Raw genomic sequence first — 17,107 nt, 5'->3', positions numbered from 1 at the left:
TGAGTGGACTGGCTGGAGACAGCCCTGAGTGGACTGGTGCTGGAGACACAGCCCTGAGTGGACTGGTGCTGGAGACACAGCCCTGAGTGGACTGGCTGGAGACACAGCCCTGAGTGGACTGGCTGGAGACACAGCCCTGAGTGGACTGGTGCTGGAGACACAGCCCTGAGTGGACTGGCTGGAGACACAGCCCTGAGTGGACTGGCTGGAGACAGCCCTGAGTGGACTGGTGCTGGAGACACAGCCCTGAGTGGACTGGCTGGAGACACAGCCCTGAGTGGACCGGTGCTGGAGACACAGCCCTGAGTGGACTGGTGCTGGAGACACAGCCCTGAGTGGACTGGTGCTGGAGACACAGCCCTGAGTGGACTGGCTCCAGATGACCAGCAGCATTCACCTCCAGGTAACCTGACTAGCACACAGGCATGTTGAGCTGCAGAGGTACAGCAGAGCTCCAGGCGGGGGTATAATCCCCTGCCAGGCTCTTAGTCCTTGGCTGTGGTCCAGACAACCGCTTTAGGGGCTGGGGAAAGAGCCACTCTCTATATCCAGTCAATAAGACCCCTGTACACTACTTTACATCAGACCATAATGAACCCCAACGACTTGCACGACCCTCAATCTTGCTTGGACACCTGGCACCCTGCCCTGAATCGTTTAAAGCAGCAAGAGAGAAGCCCACAGCCCCACAGCAGAAACACATCAGGTTGGGTGTTGCATCAAGTAGGGGAACCTGCCCCAACTCACTCTAGCGTTGATGAGAGACCAGGCCATGGTGGTGGTGTCCAGCTTGTGGATGTCGTTGGAGAAGCAGTCGGCCTGGAGGATAGAGGAGAGGTGATCAGACCGGGGCAGGGAGGGCCGCGGCCATCTGCAGGGGAACACAGCTCAGCAGGGACTCACCAGCTGCTCGTAGCCCCCAAAGATGAACATGGCCTTGCCCAGGACGCAGGCAGAGTGGCCATCACGGGCCCCTGGCACTGTCCCTGAGATCTTGGGAGTGAACCACTTGTGGCTGCCTGATGACACACACACAGAGCATCATCCCAGAGCAGTGGCAGAGACACCCAGAATACATCTAATGTGCTGTTGGTAATCACTCTGGAGACATATATATATATATATATATATATATATATATATATATATCTCTATATGTATATATTTGTAGAGAGAAATAAATAGATATATAGAGGTAGCTAGAAAGATATATCTTCTTTTTTTATCTCTATTTCTATAAAGGAGAGAGAGAGTGTGAGTGTGACACTACTATTTCCGTTTGGATTTGAGTTCATCAAAGCCCCAGCAGGTGGGACAGCTGGTTGTGTGGTTTGGTCCTTGTTGCATGTTGCAGCTAGCGATGCAGAGGGCTTGCTTCAGTAGCAACAGCAAGCCACCGTTAAGGCAAACAGGAAGTGAGTTGGACGCCAGGTGCCGGGGGGTTGGTTACTCACTGACGTCAAAGGCGTAGAGCACGTTGCAGGCTCCCTCGGTGTCGTTCCTGCCGCCCCAGACGTAGATGGTATCCTCCAGCAGCACGGCTGTGTGGCCGTAGCGCATGTAGGGAACTTCCCTGGCATGCTCCCGCCCTCCTGTCCTCACCGGGGGAAGCTTCATCCAGCGGAGAGACACTGGGGAGGAGGAGAGGGAGGGAGGGAGGGAAAGAGGGAGGGAGGGAGGGAGGGAGGGAAAGAGGGAGGGAGGGAGGGAGGGAAAGAGGGAGGGAGGGAGGGAAAGAGGGAGGGAGGGAGGGAAAGAGGGAGGGAGGGAGGGAGGGAGGGAAAGAGGGAGGGAGGGAGGGAGGGAGGGAGGGAGGGAGGGAAAGAGGGAGGGAGGGAGGGAGAGAGGGAGGGAGGGAAAGAGGGAGGGAGGGAGGGAAAGAGGGAGGGAAAGAGGGAGGGAGGGAGGGAAAGAGGGAGGGAGGGAGGGAGGGAGGGAAAGAGGGAGGGAAAGAGGGAGGGAAAGAGGGAGGGAAAGAGGGAGGGAGGGAGGGAGGGAGGGAAAGAGGGAAAGAGGGAAAGAGGGAGGGAGGGAGGGAGGGAAAGAGGGAGGGAAAGAGGGAGGGAAAGAGGGAGGGAAAGAGGGAGGGAAAGAGGGAGGGAAAGAGGGAGGGAAAGAGGGAGGGAGGGAGTCAAAGAGTCAAAGAGTCAAAGAGTCAAAGAAGGAAAGAGAGAGGGAAAGAAGGAAAGAGGGAGGGAAAGAGGGAGGGAGGGAAAGAGGGAGGGAGGGAAAGAGGGAGAGAGACAGACTTACTTTTCATGTACTCCATTTAGTAACTATCTTACTTTAGACCTTTGACAAACACATATTTTGGATATGGTTTTACAAACTAAATTGGGCACAGGAATATGTGAACATGACTATTAATCGTTACACAAATGATTACAAATGAATCACATTTCAGACTTTTAACCCTAAAACATCTATCCATGTCAATGGCCCTTCTGATAACTTGAGGAGGCAAGTCACTACAGCTTACAGGCAAGCGAGGACAAAGTTCAGCTGTTACATTGAGTTCTTCCACATGCAAAACCACTGATGTTGGAACTGTTATGGGTGAACACATTATTTGAGTAATGGAAAACCCAAATTAATGATAAACAACCTAACAAACAAAAAATATTTTGCTTTGAGATGAAGGATCATGACCTCACAGTCTGTCTACGACCAAAGATCTCATTAACAACTTTACTAGCAGTCCTGCAGCCTGCTTGAACATGAAAGTGGAGGAAAACAAAGAGAAACCATCAATGGCCACACTACAGAGCTGACATCATCAGGAGAGCAGCAGAAACACACTAACATTCACATTACAATCACGGGGTCGGCATCTAATCAGACTGCAACAGCAGGTCTTTCATAGGCAACGCAGAAATACAGACACCATGACACTGGTGTGGAGTTGTTAAAAGTTGTGAGAAGAAAAAAAATGTTTAACATTAAAGCCAGTTTGCCTTTCATTGTAAGGAGAAAAGCAGGTTAGTGTTATAAAGCAGACAGCACTCGTCAGTCTGAAGACCAGGCCCTAACATCTGGGCTCAGATGCACCTGTTTGGGTTAGTGTGTTGTTAGTGTGTTGTTAGTGTGTTGTTAGTGTGTTGTTAGTGTGTTGTTAGTGTGTTGTTAGTGTGTTGTTAGTGTGTTGTTAGTGTGTTGTTAGTGTGTTGTTAGTGTGTTGTTAGTGTGTTGTTAGTGTGTTGTTAGTGTGTTGTTAGTGTGTTGTTAGTGTGTTGTTAGTGTGTTGTTTGGCAGCGTATGCCAGCAGCAGATGGCCACAGGAACATGGGGATGTTATAGCCTCAAATGTGGTGGAGGTTAAACAGTCATTTCCTGCATTTCACCACTGATCCTTTTCCCCATGGAAACAACATCAGACATGCAGAACACACAGCCTCCACCTGCCATGTAACACACAGCCTCCACCTGCCATGTAACACACAGCCTCCACCTGCCATGTAACACACAGCCTCCACCTGCCATGTAACACACAGCCTCCATCTGCCATGTAACACACAGCCTCCACCTGCCATGTAACACACAGCCTCCACCTGCCATGTAACACACAGCCTCCACCTGCCATGTAACACACAGCCTCCACCTGCCATGTAACACACAGCCTCCACCTGCCATGTAACACACAGCCTCCACCTGCCATGTAACACACAGCCTCCACCTGCCATGTAACACACAGCCTCCACCTGCCATGTAACACTGATGAAGAAAGTGTTTTGTCCGTCTCTTCATAAACGGAGTGACTAAGTTCAGTTGAGTTCTGGATTTTAATAAGTATTTATCAATCTGCAGATTGGGAGAGAAAACCAGACCTCTGACAATAAATGACAACACAACACCAGGCTTAGGTCTCAATCAAGTCTCTCTCCGCTCTGAAGGCCAGAGGACCATCTTTTATAGGGCACAAGAATGTAAACATAGATAGTGACAGTCAGGCAGTAATGACGTTACAACAGTCTCAGAGAAAGAGATTCACAGCTCCCAACACATAGTTGGAGCTCTCCTTGTTGTCATGACAAGGACCATTTAGCCAGTAATTTCTCCTGATCTCAAACATCTATTAACCCTGACACATAGACACAATCTACTCTTATTAATAGCAAGCTTACATGAGAACATACTAACTAGTATCTAATGACTAGTTCTCTTGATTAGTGAATAATGTAAGCACACAGGAAATCTACATTTCTTCCACAACACACAGCCTCCACCTGCCATGTAACACACAGCCTCCACCTGCCATGTAACCCACAGCCTCCACCTGCCATGTAACCCACAGCCTCCACCTGCCATGTAACCCACAGCCTCCACCTGCCATGTAACACACAGCCTCCACCTGCCATGTAACACACAGCCTCCACCTGCCATGTAACACACAGCCTCCACCTGCCATGTAACACACAGCCTCCACCTGCCATGTAACACACAGCCTCCACCTGCCATGTAACACACAGCCTCCACCTGCCATGTAACACACAGCCTCCACCTGCCATGTAACACACAGCCTCCACCTGCCATGTAACCCACAGACTCAGCCTGCATCTCCCATCACCTGTCACCTCCCGTGCCCTGCTCACCGCTGTTGAAGACATGGACGTCGATCTGTCGTAGCGTCTCGTAGTCCTCCCCAGAGCAGTAGCCCCCGAAGGAGTACACCTTGTGGCCCACGGCCACGGCAGCATGGTTGACTCTCCGCGGGCCTCCTTCCAGGTGCACCGTCCAGCGCAACATCCCACACTCCAGCACCTCCCTGCTGCCTCAGACCATCACTGTCCCATCTGCCCGGACGCCAGGGAGGCAGTAATGAGAGAGACCTGCCACGCCAGAGGGGGAGAGGAGGGGAGCAGGGTTAGCAGAGAGCTCAGAAGGTCATCTGAGAGATATGCAGAGAGGGAACTGTTAGGCCTGCAAGGCTTGCATCAACTATGCTCTGCTGTTGTTGACAGGCACTCAAACCCCTGCATTATCTGAGTAGGGAGGGTATTTTAGGAGGCATCTATGCTTAGGCTACACCTACAGCCCTCTACGGCTTCCTGTTCAACCTTATCCTTGTTCCCTCCCTTGTGATGGAACACTGCTTAAAATAGGAACACATGAAAACATGTAAGCCATGACCATTTGGTTAGACAGCATCCTTCCTTGAAAAGGCAACTGCTTGGCTGAGCAAAGCATGTCCTTTTAATTTCTTCATTAAAAGAATCATTTGAATTTTAAAATGTTCACAAAGTAAATCAACAATTAAGCTGTTTAACAGAAACACCCAGTGTTAAGATAAGGAGAAAAAATGCAATCTACAACACAACGTAGACTGCAAACTAAGAGGATCAGAGAACTGCCATAAACAGCTAAAGGGTTTTTATAAATCCAAGCGACACAAGTATTTTCCTTTATCCTAGCCGAGTGGTGGGAGAGCACAGACGACGGCCGGAGCAAGTGAGTGGAAGCGCGAGAGGAAGGGAGCATAATAGACGTGTCATACTGGGTGAAAGAGATAAAGACTGCCAAAAAGAGAAAGAAGTGACCGTCAGAAACTCAATAGCTCTTGGTATCAGAAGCACACTGACGCCTGTCTGGACAATGTTGCATACTCGAGCAATGTCGACGACAGCTAACTTTAGTCTCTCGAACTAACAGACACCTTCCTTCTCTATAGAGCAGATAAGGACCAATCAATCATGCAAACACAGTCTGCACATTCAAAATATATAGCTATACAAGTAGATTGATAATGACATAATGGTAGCCTACACTGTAGTGGAGGCCACAAACACACATCATTATCTATGCCATTACATAAACCGTAAAATTGAAATACATTGACTGAATGATCTATTGAAAGTTTCAAGCTGTCATGTTAAAACTGTAAGGTCCTGACAGTTCAGCTAATGCTGGCTAGCCTACGACAACTTGGCTAACTGGCTATCTGACACATGCAGACTAGCTCTGTTATACCAACTGTGCCAAAAACCTCTGACCTTTTGTTTGCTCTTAAAAATAAACTCTCCAAGGACTATTTATGCAGACCTCTCTATTTAAAGCACAAAGCTGAGCATCAAAACATCTCTGAAGAGAACCGTATAGTACTGTATATCTTGCTAGTTAGCCCTGCTACTAGCTGACAAGCTGGCTGGCTCATTTGCTAGCGCTGGTAGCTATGGAAGGCAGATAGGCTAGCTAGTAGCTAGTAGTACAGTAGATAGCGAGTTAACTAGTGGCCAATGTTGAATTGTATTATGTCAGACAACTAAAACTAAACGTTGACAACTGAATGATCGATAGCTACCTTGTTAACTTTCATTCACTTTCTGGAGGGCTTGTCAGTTGTTTTCTTATTAACATAGATTAACGTGTAGCTAGCTGGAGTGAGAGACAGTTGCTAACATTAGCTAGCTATAAGCGAGGAAAGGTTACTTTGTTACGGGTCTCGAACAAAATCCACTCACATGACCAGGGTGCGCTAGCTATGCTAGTAAATCAACAAACCATAACTTAAACGTGGGTAACGATGAAAACAAATACACCGGTATATGTTCTCATCTGTTTTGGAAGCACACGCAAATATCGATATCATAACCTCAAGGTGAAGTGCAGTAGATAAGATACATCTGGGTAGTCTCCCGACGGACCGGCGTGCACGACAGTACCCTAAACGAATATCCCAGATATGCCAGTTATGTCAGCAGGCTGTCAAACAACTGACTGCTTGTAGCTAGTTATCAAACTAGCAACCGTCCATAGATGACAACCAACACAAGAAAGCTATTAAAACATACCTGATCAAAATGCACAAGTGCATGTATGTGCTAATACAAGTATAGCCGGGGTTACCTTGGAGCGAGGCGTAGCTTTCGAGCGAGACGGTGCGATTCACTCCCTTTGCGGGCCCGGTGACGTATTGTTTACGGTGAATAATTAGTTTATAAATGTCCACGTTCAGTCAAACCAAAAAATAACGAACAAGTTCATATGTTTTCTCATACAGATAGTAATAAACACAAATACAGCTAAGCTTTCCTATAAGTATCAAGCGCACACGTGTTTATCACATCAACTTATTTAAGAATGATTCATGATAAAATCGTTTTTATTTCAACTTAGCTCGTGGTCACGAGGGAAGTCCTCTGTAGACGGACCACAAGAGGGCAGCATGTTTCAATTTACGGTTGTCACACCTGTGAATACTTCAGGGTTATTAAAAAAAAGTAGCTCTAGTATTTTATATAATAAGCTACATACATACAGCAGGATAACTGCTTACAGTTGGCTACATGTGGTTTCAATTGTGTTCTATCTGGCCTCATAATGTACGAGGAAATTTAAGTAACTTGTGCAGAGGCACAAACATTGCTAACAGTAGAGGACGCTAAAACCGGTTAGAACAGCGATCCCTGGTCAGTTTTCGATGGGTCATCGATTTCGGTACAAAACCGGAAACCTGTGAAAGCTTCCACTCGCAGCTCACCCACTTGTGGGGGTTTCAGTTCTATAGTTGCTCAAAAACACTGAAGTTCAACAGAAAGGTTATTTAGAGGATTAATTAAATTCCTGTCACGCAGAAGCTTTAACTCCGTGCCAGGAGGCCGTGGTTAGAAGCAGGTTGATTAGTCATTAGCCGGGGTCCTGAGAGCAGCAGCTGGTGGCAGAGAGACAGCTGTCCTTGGATCTGCCTGCGTTGCTGTTCAGGTCAGGTCCACTTTGATTGATTCACTGTGTGGAGACATACCATCCCATGCCAGCTGCAGCAGGCACAATGGTCAGATTGTGTTTAGCCTGAAGACAACAGCTGCCCCATGGTTGCCCCTCCGAAAACACCCCACCAATGCAGGCATGTTCCACTCAACTTTATTTGACTTCAATTAAACAGCATAAAATGAAGCACCTCACTGAAAAGCAGGCTGTAACAGTTCCCGGAATGTACAACGTTATCAACTTGTTAGACCATGTACATGATAATCATACTGTTAACTTTGTGTTTCTTCTCTGATTAGGTTCTACAACATTTATTAGATGGTCAGCAAGAGTGTTTAAGTGTTTCTAGTAGGGATGGGCGTGGTTAATCGAATATCCGGATATCCTAAAGTAAGTTAGTATTCAAATACTTTTTTCCAATACTTATGAGCGTAGTTTAATTTAAAAAAAAAACATTTTATTGAAAAACCGTCGTGTTGTGAATTCTAATAGTTGTGACGTTAGAAAATTATGAAAATCATCAAAAAAGGTAAGCTACGCCTGTGTTCTGCTGCGAGTCTCCTTTCATTTCATTTGGCGCTACAAGAAGCATAGTGTCCTGGCTAAACAGTACCTCGCAGCAACCTCAGTTGTGGCTTATTGCTTTTTTTACCAGTAGCCATGTAGAGCGAGCGTTATCGTCTGTTTATGTTTGCATTGTGTGGTGGCGCACCGTATCCTATAGGATTCCGGTTCCAAGTTAATATGCAATAGTTCTCCGTGTGTCTTTCGTTTTTATAGAGAATAGCCTACCCAATGTGTTTAATTCAGTCCAATGTAGCCTACTTTTTATTTCACATAATAATAGGCTAATCGCTTCTTCGCCAAATTAAGAGCCTACGCCTGAAGACGCAGCGTTTTTTCAAGTTCATTGTCTTTTCGTCATGTTAATAAATTGATCTTTCATTTGTTTTCTTTATTCAACCCTTATTTAATCTAATAGCTTAACAGTCCCAATTATTGCCAGAATGTGTGGTGGTTCATGTGTTTACTGTATGCTTTGCGTCACGTCAGGCTAATTATCCTACATAACGGAACCACATTAATAAAATAGATTATCCGGATATTCGAAATTAATTTCGGATACTATTCGAATAGTGAAATCAGTTAAAATCTCCATCCCTAGTTTCTAGTCCTTAGACGTAAACATTTATGATGTAAAGACAAAACTTAATTAAGGCCCATTATATCTGCAAAACCGAGAACATTGCCATCGTACTGTCTATCAGACCAGTGTTATCCGCTCCTCATTATGACTGGTGCTCCTATGACTGGTGCTCCTATGACTGCTGCTTCTATGACTGGTGCTTCTATGACTGGTGCTCCTATGACTGCTGCTTCTATGACTGGTGCTTCTATGACTGGTGCTCCTATGACTGGTGCTTCTATGACTGGTGCTCGTATGACTGGTGCTTCTATGACTGGTGCTCGTATGACTGCTGCTTCTATGACTGGTGCTCGTATGACTGCTGCTTCTATGACTGGTGCTTCTATGACTGGTGCTCGTATGACTGGTGCTTCTATGACTGGTGCTTCTATGACTGGTGCTTCTATGACTGGTGCTCCTATGACTGGTGCTTCTATGACTGGTGCTTCTATGACTGGTGCTTCTATGACTGGTGCTTCTATGACTGGTGCTCCTATGACTGGTGCTCCTATGACTGGTGCTTCTATGACTGGTGCTTCTATGACTGCTGCTTCTATGACTGGTGCTCCTATGACTGCTGCTTCTATGACTGGTGCTTCTATGACTGGTGCTTCTATGACTGGTGCTTCTATGACTGGTGCTTCTATGACTGGTGCTCCTATGACTGGTGCTTCTATGACTGCTGCTTCTATGACTGGTGCTTCTATGACTGGTGCTTCTATGACTGGTGCTCCTATGACTGGTGCTCCTATGACTGGTGCTCCTATGACTGCTGCTTCTATGACTGGTGCTCCTATGACTGCTGCTTCTATGACTGGTGCTTCTATGACTGGTGCTCCTATGACTGGTGCTCCTATGACTGGTGCTCCTATGACTGCTGCTCCTATGACTGGTGCTCCTATGACTGCTGCTTCTATGACTGGTGCTTCTATGACTGGTGCTCCTATGACTGGTGCTTCTATGACTGCTGCTTCTATGACTGCTGCTTCTATGACTGGTGCTTCTATGACTGGTGCTCCTGTGACTGGTGCTGCCAGCAGTACTCAGCATGGAGCTGCTGAGTGTTGCAGCAAAATACCAATAAAGTTTAGGATTTTTGACATCATTAGGAGCACAGAAGAAATGTTTTTAGTTTGAAGCACATCAGCAGTTGTTGGTCATCATTGGCTGGCCCCGTCCTTCTGCCGACTGGTCTGCACCATCAGGCATTCCCCACCTGTCAGCACACGCACACGCCACCTCATCCATCTGACCCTGCGAAGACACGCGTGGACACATGTGCTTGGTGGTGGGTTTGTACACGGTTTACAGCCAGCACATATGGTGTGGGTCTGCTCCGATGCCTGACACAGTGAACAGGAGATGTCCAACTGCAGCATAACTATGCGAGTCAATAACAACTGCAAAACCAACAGTTGTTCTGGATGCTTGGACTAACCCAGTGATGGAAGAGCTTTGCAATGCTCTGTGGTGGAGAAAAATATAGCCTCCATCTGAGAATTGGTGACTCTGGTTAACCTTTCCCTTTTTCACCAAGCATAAAAATGTTGAGTGTTTTTGCCACGTTAAACAGTAAATCCACTGCATGAGAACACACATTCATTAAAGAAAAACAAGTAGGAGCTGAATGTACGGCCTCTGTGTATCCTGACTCTGGAAACATAGAAAACAACACACATAAATACACTGAGTGATGCTTGTTTCTGTTCCCTGCACTCGAGTCTGGTGTGTATATTATATTATGCAAGACCCAGAGACACAAGAGAAACTCTGACATGGTCTGTGTTTTCTTTCTGTTTCTTTCTATTGCGTTCCCATCATGCAGGACCAACTAAGAGCAAAGCCTGCTAGCACAAACTCCAGAACAGACCAGAATGTTCCAGTGGATGTTGCATCCTCATGTTACAATCTGCTGGCTTTTATAGTCTTCTGCTGTCATGGCTGGTTAGGGACTGAAACCTGCTGCAGAACCAGTTGGATGGCTTCAGCTGAACTAGTCTAATGTTACAGCACAGACATTCTCTGTGTGCTCCATGTTGTGATCATACTTCCTCAAATTAAATTCGGACAACAAGATTACATTTAGTCATTTAGCAGACGCTCTTATCCAGGGCGACTTACATTAAGTACAGGGACATCCACACTGAAGATGAAGTAATCCAAGATGAAGTCGCCTAATATAATCTGATTATATAGCAAGATTAATTGACTGTACAATTTCCTTTAATTTGGGGGAAATTCAAACTAACAGAGCTCCTCTCATGGAGGAGGATCGGTCTCACCATGATCTTATGACTGAAACCAAAGTCCTTTTTCTCTGTGAGGATGAGGCAAAGACAGCAGGAATTTATCAGAGTCTCACGGCACCTAATCAGGGATTCAGTTAATGCTGGATAACCCCAAGCATTTGATGCTTGATTGCTATAACACCATTTGAAGAGTTAATACATGAAACATTCCACTCTGTAGATAACAAGGAATGCAACTTAATCAGGATGTAGATGCTCAACTCTTAACATTCAGATGTTTTATCACAGACAGGATGAAGGAGACAACTGGCAGGGCGACATCAGTGAAAACAGCCTCAGCACCCAAACCCTCTCATTATGACACAGTTTCTATTTTTGCCCCATGAGACAACCTCTCTCTCTCTCTTAATCTCTCTCTGCCTTCCCCCTTTCTCCAAACCCCCAGAACAGTTGTCAGAGGGGAGGCGACCACCTGTCCAAGGCTAGATTGTTACCACAACCCGTCCCTGCAACACACCCACCTGTTCTCATCCTCACAGCTCCTAAAAATCTTTTGAGAAAAGCTGTGTGAGTCACTATTGCTTCCATCTTGCCTCCTGGAGGTCTTTTGTTAGGGCTGGCTGAGCAGCAGAGCTTCAAGGCATGTGTCATAGCTGTGCTGTTTGATCACAGTCTTGATATGAGCTGTTTGTTTTTGTGAGTTCAATTACTGTGACTGAGCTCTGAGTGTGTTCTGTTCATGTTTAATTTGTCTGACCACTTTTCATGTGTTACATGTTATCACGTGCCAGTCTTCTTCTTGAAGTGCCAACAGGCTTCAAGCATCAACAATCACTGCTTGGTTGAGATGGGTGTCAGCACTGAGATCACTGCCTGGTTCAGATGGGTGTCAGCACTGAGATCACTGCCTGGTTCAGATGGGTGTCAGCACTGAGATCATCCATTCCTACGTCCTGAGGTGACATGAGAGGCACGATGACTCAAGCAACTCTTTCAGGCCTGTCCAACTTTTTATGTAAACATTCCTGACCACCTTGTATGTCAAAGAATACGACAAACAGTTGTTCTGCTTCCCTGTATTCAACCCAGACTACTTTTGATGAAACACAATAAAGCGATGTATGTTAGCTTAGTCTAGGCCAGCCAGAGAAAGCGATACCAGTTGTGGAGATGGAGGAGACAACATCTGCTAGAGTTTTGCAGATTCTCTGCTTATTTACGTGTAATTGGTTGTTTACCTCCAATTAGAATCTCGCTGGAAATGGCCCCGATCAACACAATTAACCAATTTGCTTTGGTAATAATGGTGCTCAAACATGCTCAAGATGTGCTGCCTCAGTCTCAACACGCACCAGGGTGAGTCAGTACCTTCAGATGACAAGGTTGTCCTTGAAGAGCTCCTATATTCAAACCTCGCCTGCTCTCAATGCTCAATGAACAAGAAACAGTTACAGTTGAGAACAATAAGTGTAATAGTTGTATTTGAACACTTGCTGCAACAGATGTCAAACAGACATGTTAAATAACATTAGAGCCCGCACACTTGATTAAAATCTTTATATTGCTAATAAATCCCAGCTCCAGGGTCTTAATGAGGGTCAGAGGCATGCCTCCTCCTGCCAGCATGACATCACAGGTCAAAGGTTAAACCTCCTCTCAAAGTGATTGATATTTCTGGAGAGGAAGAAAATAAGCTGCAGCTTTTTCCCGTTATTCCAGAAGGCCCTCAACCTTTGATATGTGGAAATTGCTCCCTGCCGCTGGAACGCGGTTCCCGCGTGAACCCATGATGTCACATGATGGAGTGACCTCATCCCTGCCGGCTTCCTGTCGGCCTGATTGGCACCTGAGGCTTGCTTCCGATTGCAAAGGCACAAATTCAGCCTACCATAAAGGTGATTGATGCTGTGTGTCCACAGGTTACTGTACTCCAACATGCACACAGCCGTCCCTTTCATTCTCGATAGGGTTGGACTGGAATGGAGAACTGGATGGGATTTAACATTATTTGATCATTCTACCATAACTCTATTACTCTTACTGTTCAGAAATATCTTCTTAGGATGTTTGCAAAAGACACGTAATTGAACCCTTTCACTCCACGCACGTTGTGGAAGGCATAAACATCTGAAACATTTGAATGTATTCCAATGCTGTCTAGTAGACAAGTTACAGAGATCCAGCACTTATCTTTGTTCTCTTAAATGTCCAGTTTCTCCAGAGTTCTACAAACTCTTCAGACAGCATCATTCATCGTTGCCTCTGAAACAGGCTCACCTCTTTCTCAAGCTTCAATTACAGTACAGTGAACCGCACTGATGGATTTTCAAAAGCCCTTAAAATGTTTGTTCCCATTCCCATTTGGCGTGCTAGTTTCACCTTTTCTGTGAGATAAATATGTAAGTGTTTATTTGGCTCATTCCTCCACACAGCTTTTGAGCAACGCATTTTGTATGAGTCATACAATGAGGCCAAAATTCAAAATAAATCAGACAGTTCCGTTTTATTCCCTTGGCCTAAATGACTCTTACTCTCAGGCCAAAATGTTTTTCTACAGCCTAATGTGTGTTTTTTCAAGTTTTGGCTCAAAATATTGAGACTAGGGAAAGACCTAAGTATTCAACTTTGGTGGTCTTTTGCTTGACTAAAACAAAGGCCCACTCTGTCTACCGCCTTTGCATAGATTAATTCTACCCCAAACATCCCAACCATCTAACCATCTTCTGCTTACTTTGGGTGAGAAAGTCTGGTACAGTCACTCGTGTCACTAGTGTCAGGACAGGCAGAGAGATGCAACAGCAGCAAACATTTACCAGATGGTGGCTAGTGATCGTTATAGTTACACATGACGGCACAGTCTGCCGTACGTTAAACTCTAAACTCTGTGTCTGTTTGAATAGTGGTTTAAAATGTTACAGAAGATCAACTTGACTTCTAAAGTATAATCATTAGATTGTAAAACTATCCTCCGTTATCTATATTTTGTTGATGATAGGAATATAATATTGAGGATACAAAAATCATTTCTTATGTAAAACGCATTGTTCAAACACGGTACTCCTTTGATTTTTTTCAGATCTGTTAGACCTGACTACGTTTTCTTTCACTGAAGTCTCTACGTGACAGTGTGCTGACTGAGATGATGTATTCATGGTGTGTGAGTGAGTTTCATGGCTCCCTGAGCAGGTGGCGGTGGTGATGAGGAGCCACTACAGGGGGGTGAGGAGGTTCAGGAGGAGCTTTGAAACAGCGCTCCTGGCTGGGGCTCCATAGGTGTGTGGAAACGTCAGCACGCAGGTATGCAGTCAGGGTGGTTCCAAAAGCCTCAGGTTCTCTTCCCCTTGTTTTGTTTACTGAAGTGCGCAAGCATGACACAGGCAGTGATTAATGGTATTAGAACATTGATGAAATACCTATGCACCCTACAAGGACCAATAAGGGCTAAAGTTTGATTTGGGGTGAGCAAATCAGGATTCAACTTACTCTGACACGTGGACCTTCTAGAGAGAATGACTATGAGAGTAATGTGTTTGTAGTCAACATTTTCCAACAGTTAGGTTTTGGTCCTCAACGCAGTGTCAGCCAAGTTGTTGATAACTTCCCTGCTTGAGCTCACTCCTGAGGAGTGTGTAGTCAGAGAGTCAAACCCACAGAAGGAGAGTCCCCAGATCCTGCTCCTCTGAGAGGCTTGTTGTCGCGGACGCAGGCACTTGAGCTAAGGACATTGGAATTCAAGGCTGCGTATATCCACAAGATTTTCACTTCAGGACAGATTGATGACTTCACTGTGTCATTGCCAACATGCTCCTTAGCCTCTTAGTTTGCTTAATCCAGAGTTTTCACAAACGCTTCCTGACTACACACCATGCAGGGGCTTGACAAGGCAAACAACCTTCCCCTCAGTCTGTGTTGTGTTAGCACTTGCTGCTGGCAGGTCCCTCTCCCACTGTCCAGCCAGGTCCCGGACGCTTAAACAACCTAACAAACCTCTGAACCTACACCAAACTGGCTGAGGAGGATTATTACCACAGGGATCAGGTCAACAAATAACACAACATTCCTGCATGAACATACACAAGTTTTTTGTTGTTGTCGATCAGCATGTACTGGTAGAAAATTATCAGGGCTGCTCTATAATGACCAGAAAGACTGGGGTATGAAACTGCAGGCTCTCTCTGGTCCATATTTACTCTCTCAGCCATCGTCCTGCTTTCATGCGGGGTTTCTTGATGACTTCATGCGTGTAATCTGACCAAGCCTCCCATGTTGAAGTTATCGCCTCTAATAAAGTGGACTACATCTAAGAGGTCCTCTCACCAGCTGAGCCTCAGGGAAGACAGAACGAGCTTTGTGGTTTTATCATCTTCTTAGGCGGGCATGAAGTCACTCATACCAGCATCCTTACAGAGCGGAATAGGGAGAGGATGGCACAGAGAGAGAGGGAGAGAGAGGGAGAGAGAGGATGGCACAGAGAGAGAGGATGGCACAGAGAGAGAGGATGGCACAGAGAGAGAGGGAGAGAGAGGATGGCACAGAGAGAGAGGGAGAGAGAGGATGGCACAGAGAGAGAGGATGGCACAGAGAGAGAGGATGGCACAGAGAGAGAGGGAGAGAGAGGATGGCACAGAGAGAGGGGATGGCACAGAGAGAGAGGATGGCACAGAGAGAGAGGATGGCACAGAGAGAGAGGATGGCACAGAGAGAGAGGATGGCACAGAGAGAGAGGGAGAGAGAGGATGGCACAGAGAGAGGGGATGGCACAGAGAGAGAGGGAGAGAGAGGATGGCACAGAGAGAGAGGATGGCACAGAGAGAGGGGATGGCACAGAGAGAGAGGGAGAGCCCTTCCTTGCGAACCCCCACCCCTGACTCCAACCACGTCTCTGCTGAGAACTGTGGCCAGTGGACTAATTGTGTAGAGGGGAGGGCAGACATTATCACCTGGGGTGAGAGGGGGTAGTTGTAGGGTGGCATAGAGGAATGGAGGGGCTGTGTGACCCCATGCCTCCATACATTATTATGACATTGTCTTATAAACAATGCCAAAAATATATTATAGACTGAAATGTACTATAATGTTAATAATATATATGGAGTCAGATGGCTGAGCGATTAGGGAATCAAGCTATTAATCAGAAGGTTGCTGATTTCCAGCCGTGACGTTGTGTCCTTGGGCAAGGCACTTCACCCTACTTGCCTCAATGTCCCTGTACTTATTGTAAGTTGCTCTTGATAAGAGCGTATTCTAAATGGCTAAATGTAAATGTGATGTAATATATTTGAGCATGGGGAGATTGGGGTATCCAGTATTATTTGGATCCACCTGACTGGGAGAGCTGCAGTGGCCTAATCTAACAAGCCTGCCTGAGGTGGACACCTGGTTCTGATCTAACGTGACAAGAGCTTCCCAGAGCAAACAACAGACACTTTTCTCAAAATATTTACATACTACCTACTAAAGAAAGATGTCTTCCTTTTACTAACAAAAATAAATGTTACCTAGTGGAATGCAAATGTGGTGATTTGCCAAAATCTCCAGAGTACATGTTTCTATAGCCTGGTCCAGAGCAAGAGCCAGACTAGGTGGTGCTGCCTAACCTGGTCCAGAGCCTGGTCCAGAGCCAGACTAGGTGGTGCTGCCTAGCCTGGTCCAGAGCCAGAGCCAGACTAGGTGGTGCTGCCTAGCCTGGTCCAGAGCCAGAGCCAGACTAGGTGGTGCTGCCTAACCTGGTCCAGAGCCAGAGCAAGACTAGGTGGTGCTGCCTAGCCTGGTCCAGAGCCAGAGCAAGACTAGGTGGTGCCACCCTGCAAACGAGACAAACATGTTTGAGCTCTACAGTCTACTGGTGCACACAGAGCAGGTATCACTCCAGCAGTTTCCTTGACACTTAACCCCGGAAGTGAGGAGAGTTTTACAGGCAGCCAAGCCCCCTAGAGCCAGAGCCAAGGCAGGCAGCCAAGCCCCATGGGCT

At 46.3% G+C, this 17,107-nt stretch overlaps 1 protein-coding gene across 3 annotated transcripts in view; it reads right to left on the bottom strand.

Annotated features, from left to right (window-relative positions):
- Positions 1-7,602, bottom strand: part of klhdc3 (kelch domain containing 3) — a 31,893-nt gene extending 24,291 nt beyond the window's left edge. The window contains exons 1-5 of one of the 3 annotated variants that reach the window (XM_084709399.1): positions 6,841-7,602; positions 4,590-4,826; positions 1,455-1,631; positions 904-1,019; positions 748-819 (exon numbers count right to left, since the gene is read on the bottom strand). In XM_084709399.1, the coding sequence (XP_084565525.1) occupies positions 748-819; positions 904-1,019; positions 1,455-1,631; positions 4,590-4,743 (519 nt within the window). In that variant the 5' untranslated portion in view covers positions 4,744-4,826; positions 6,841-7,602. Of the gene's footprint in view, positions 1-747; positions 820-903; positions 1,020-1,454; positions 1,632-4,589; positions 4,827-6,295; positions 6,718-6,785 lie in introns of those variants that run through there. The other 2 variants (XM_084709401.1, XM_084709400.1) reach the window with 2 other exon arrangements.
- Positions 7,603-17,107: the final 9,505 nt, after the last annotated feature.

This window comes from Hypomesus nipponensis, chromosome 11 (assembly GCF_054491055.1).
Source record: "Hypomesus nipponensis isolate SF chromosome 11, ASM5449105v1, whole genome shotgun sequence".
NCBI lineage: Eukaryota > Metazoa > Chordata > Actinopteri > Osmeriformes > Osmeridae > Hypomesus > Hypomesus nipponensis.
This window is presented reverse-complemented; position numbering and strand designations above follow the sequence as displayed.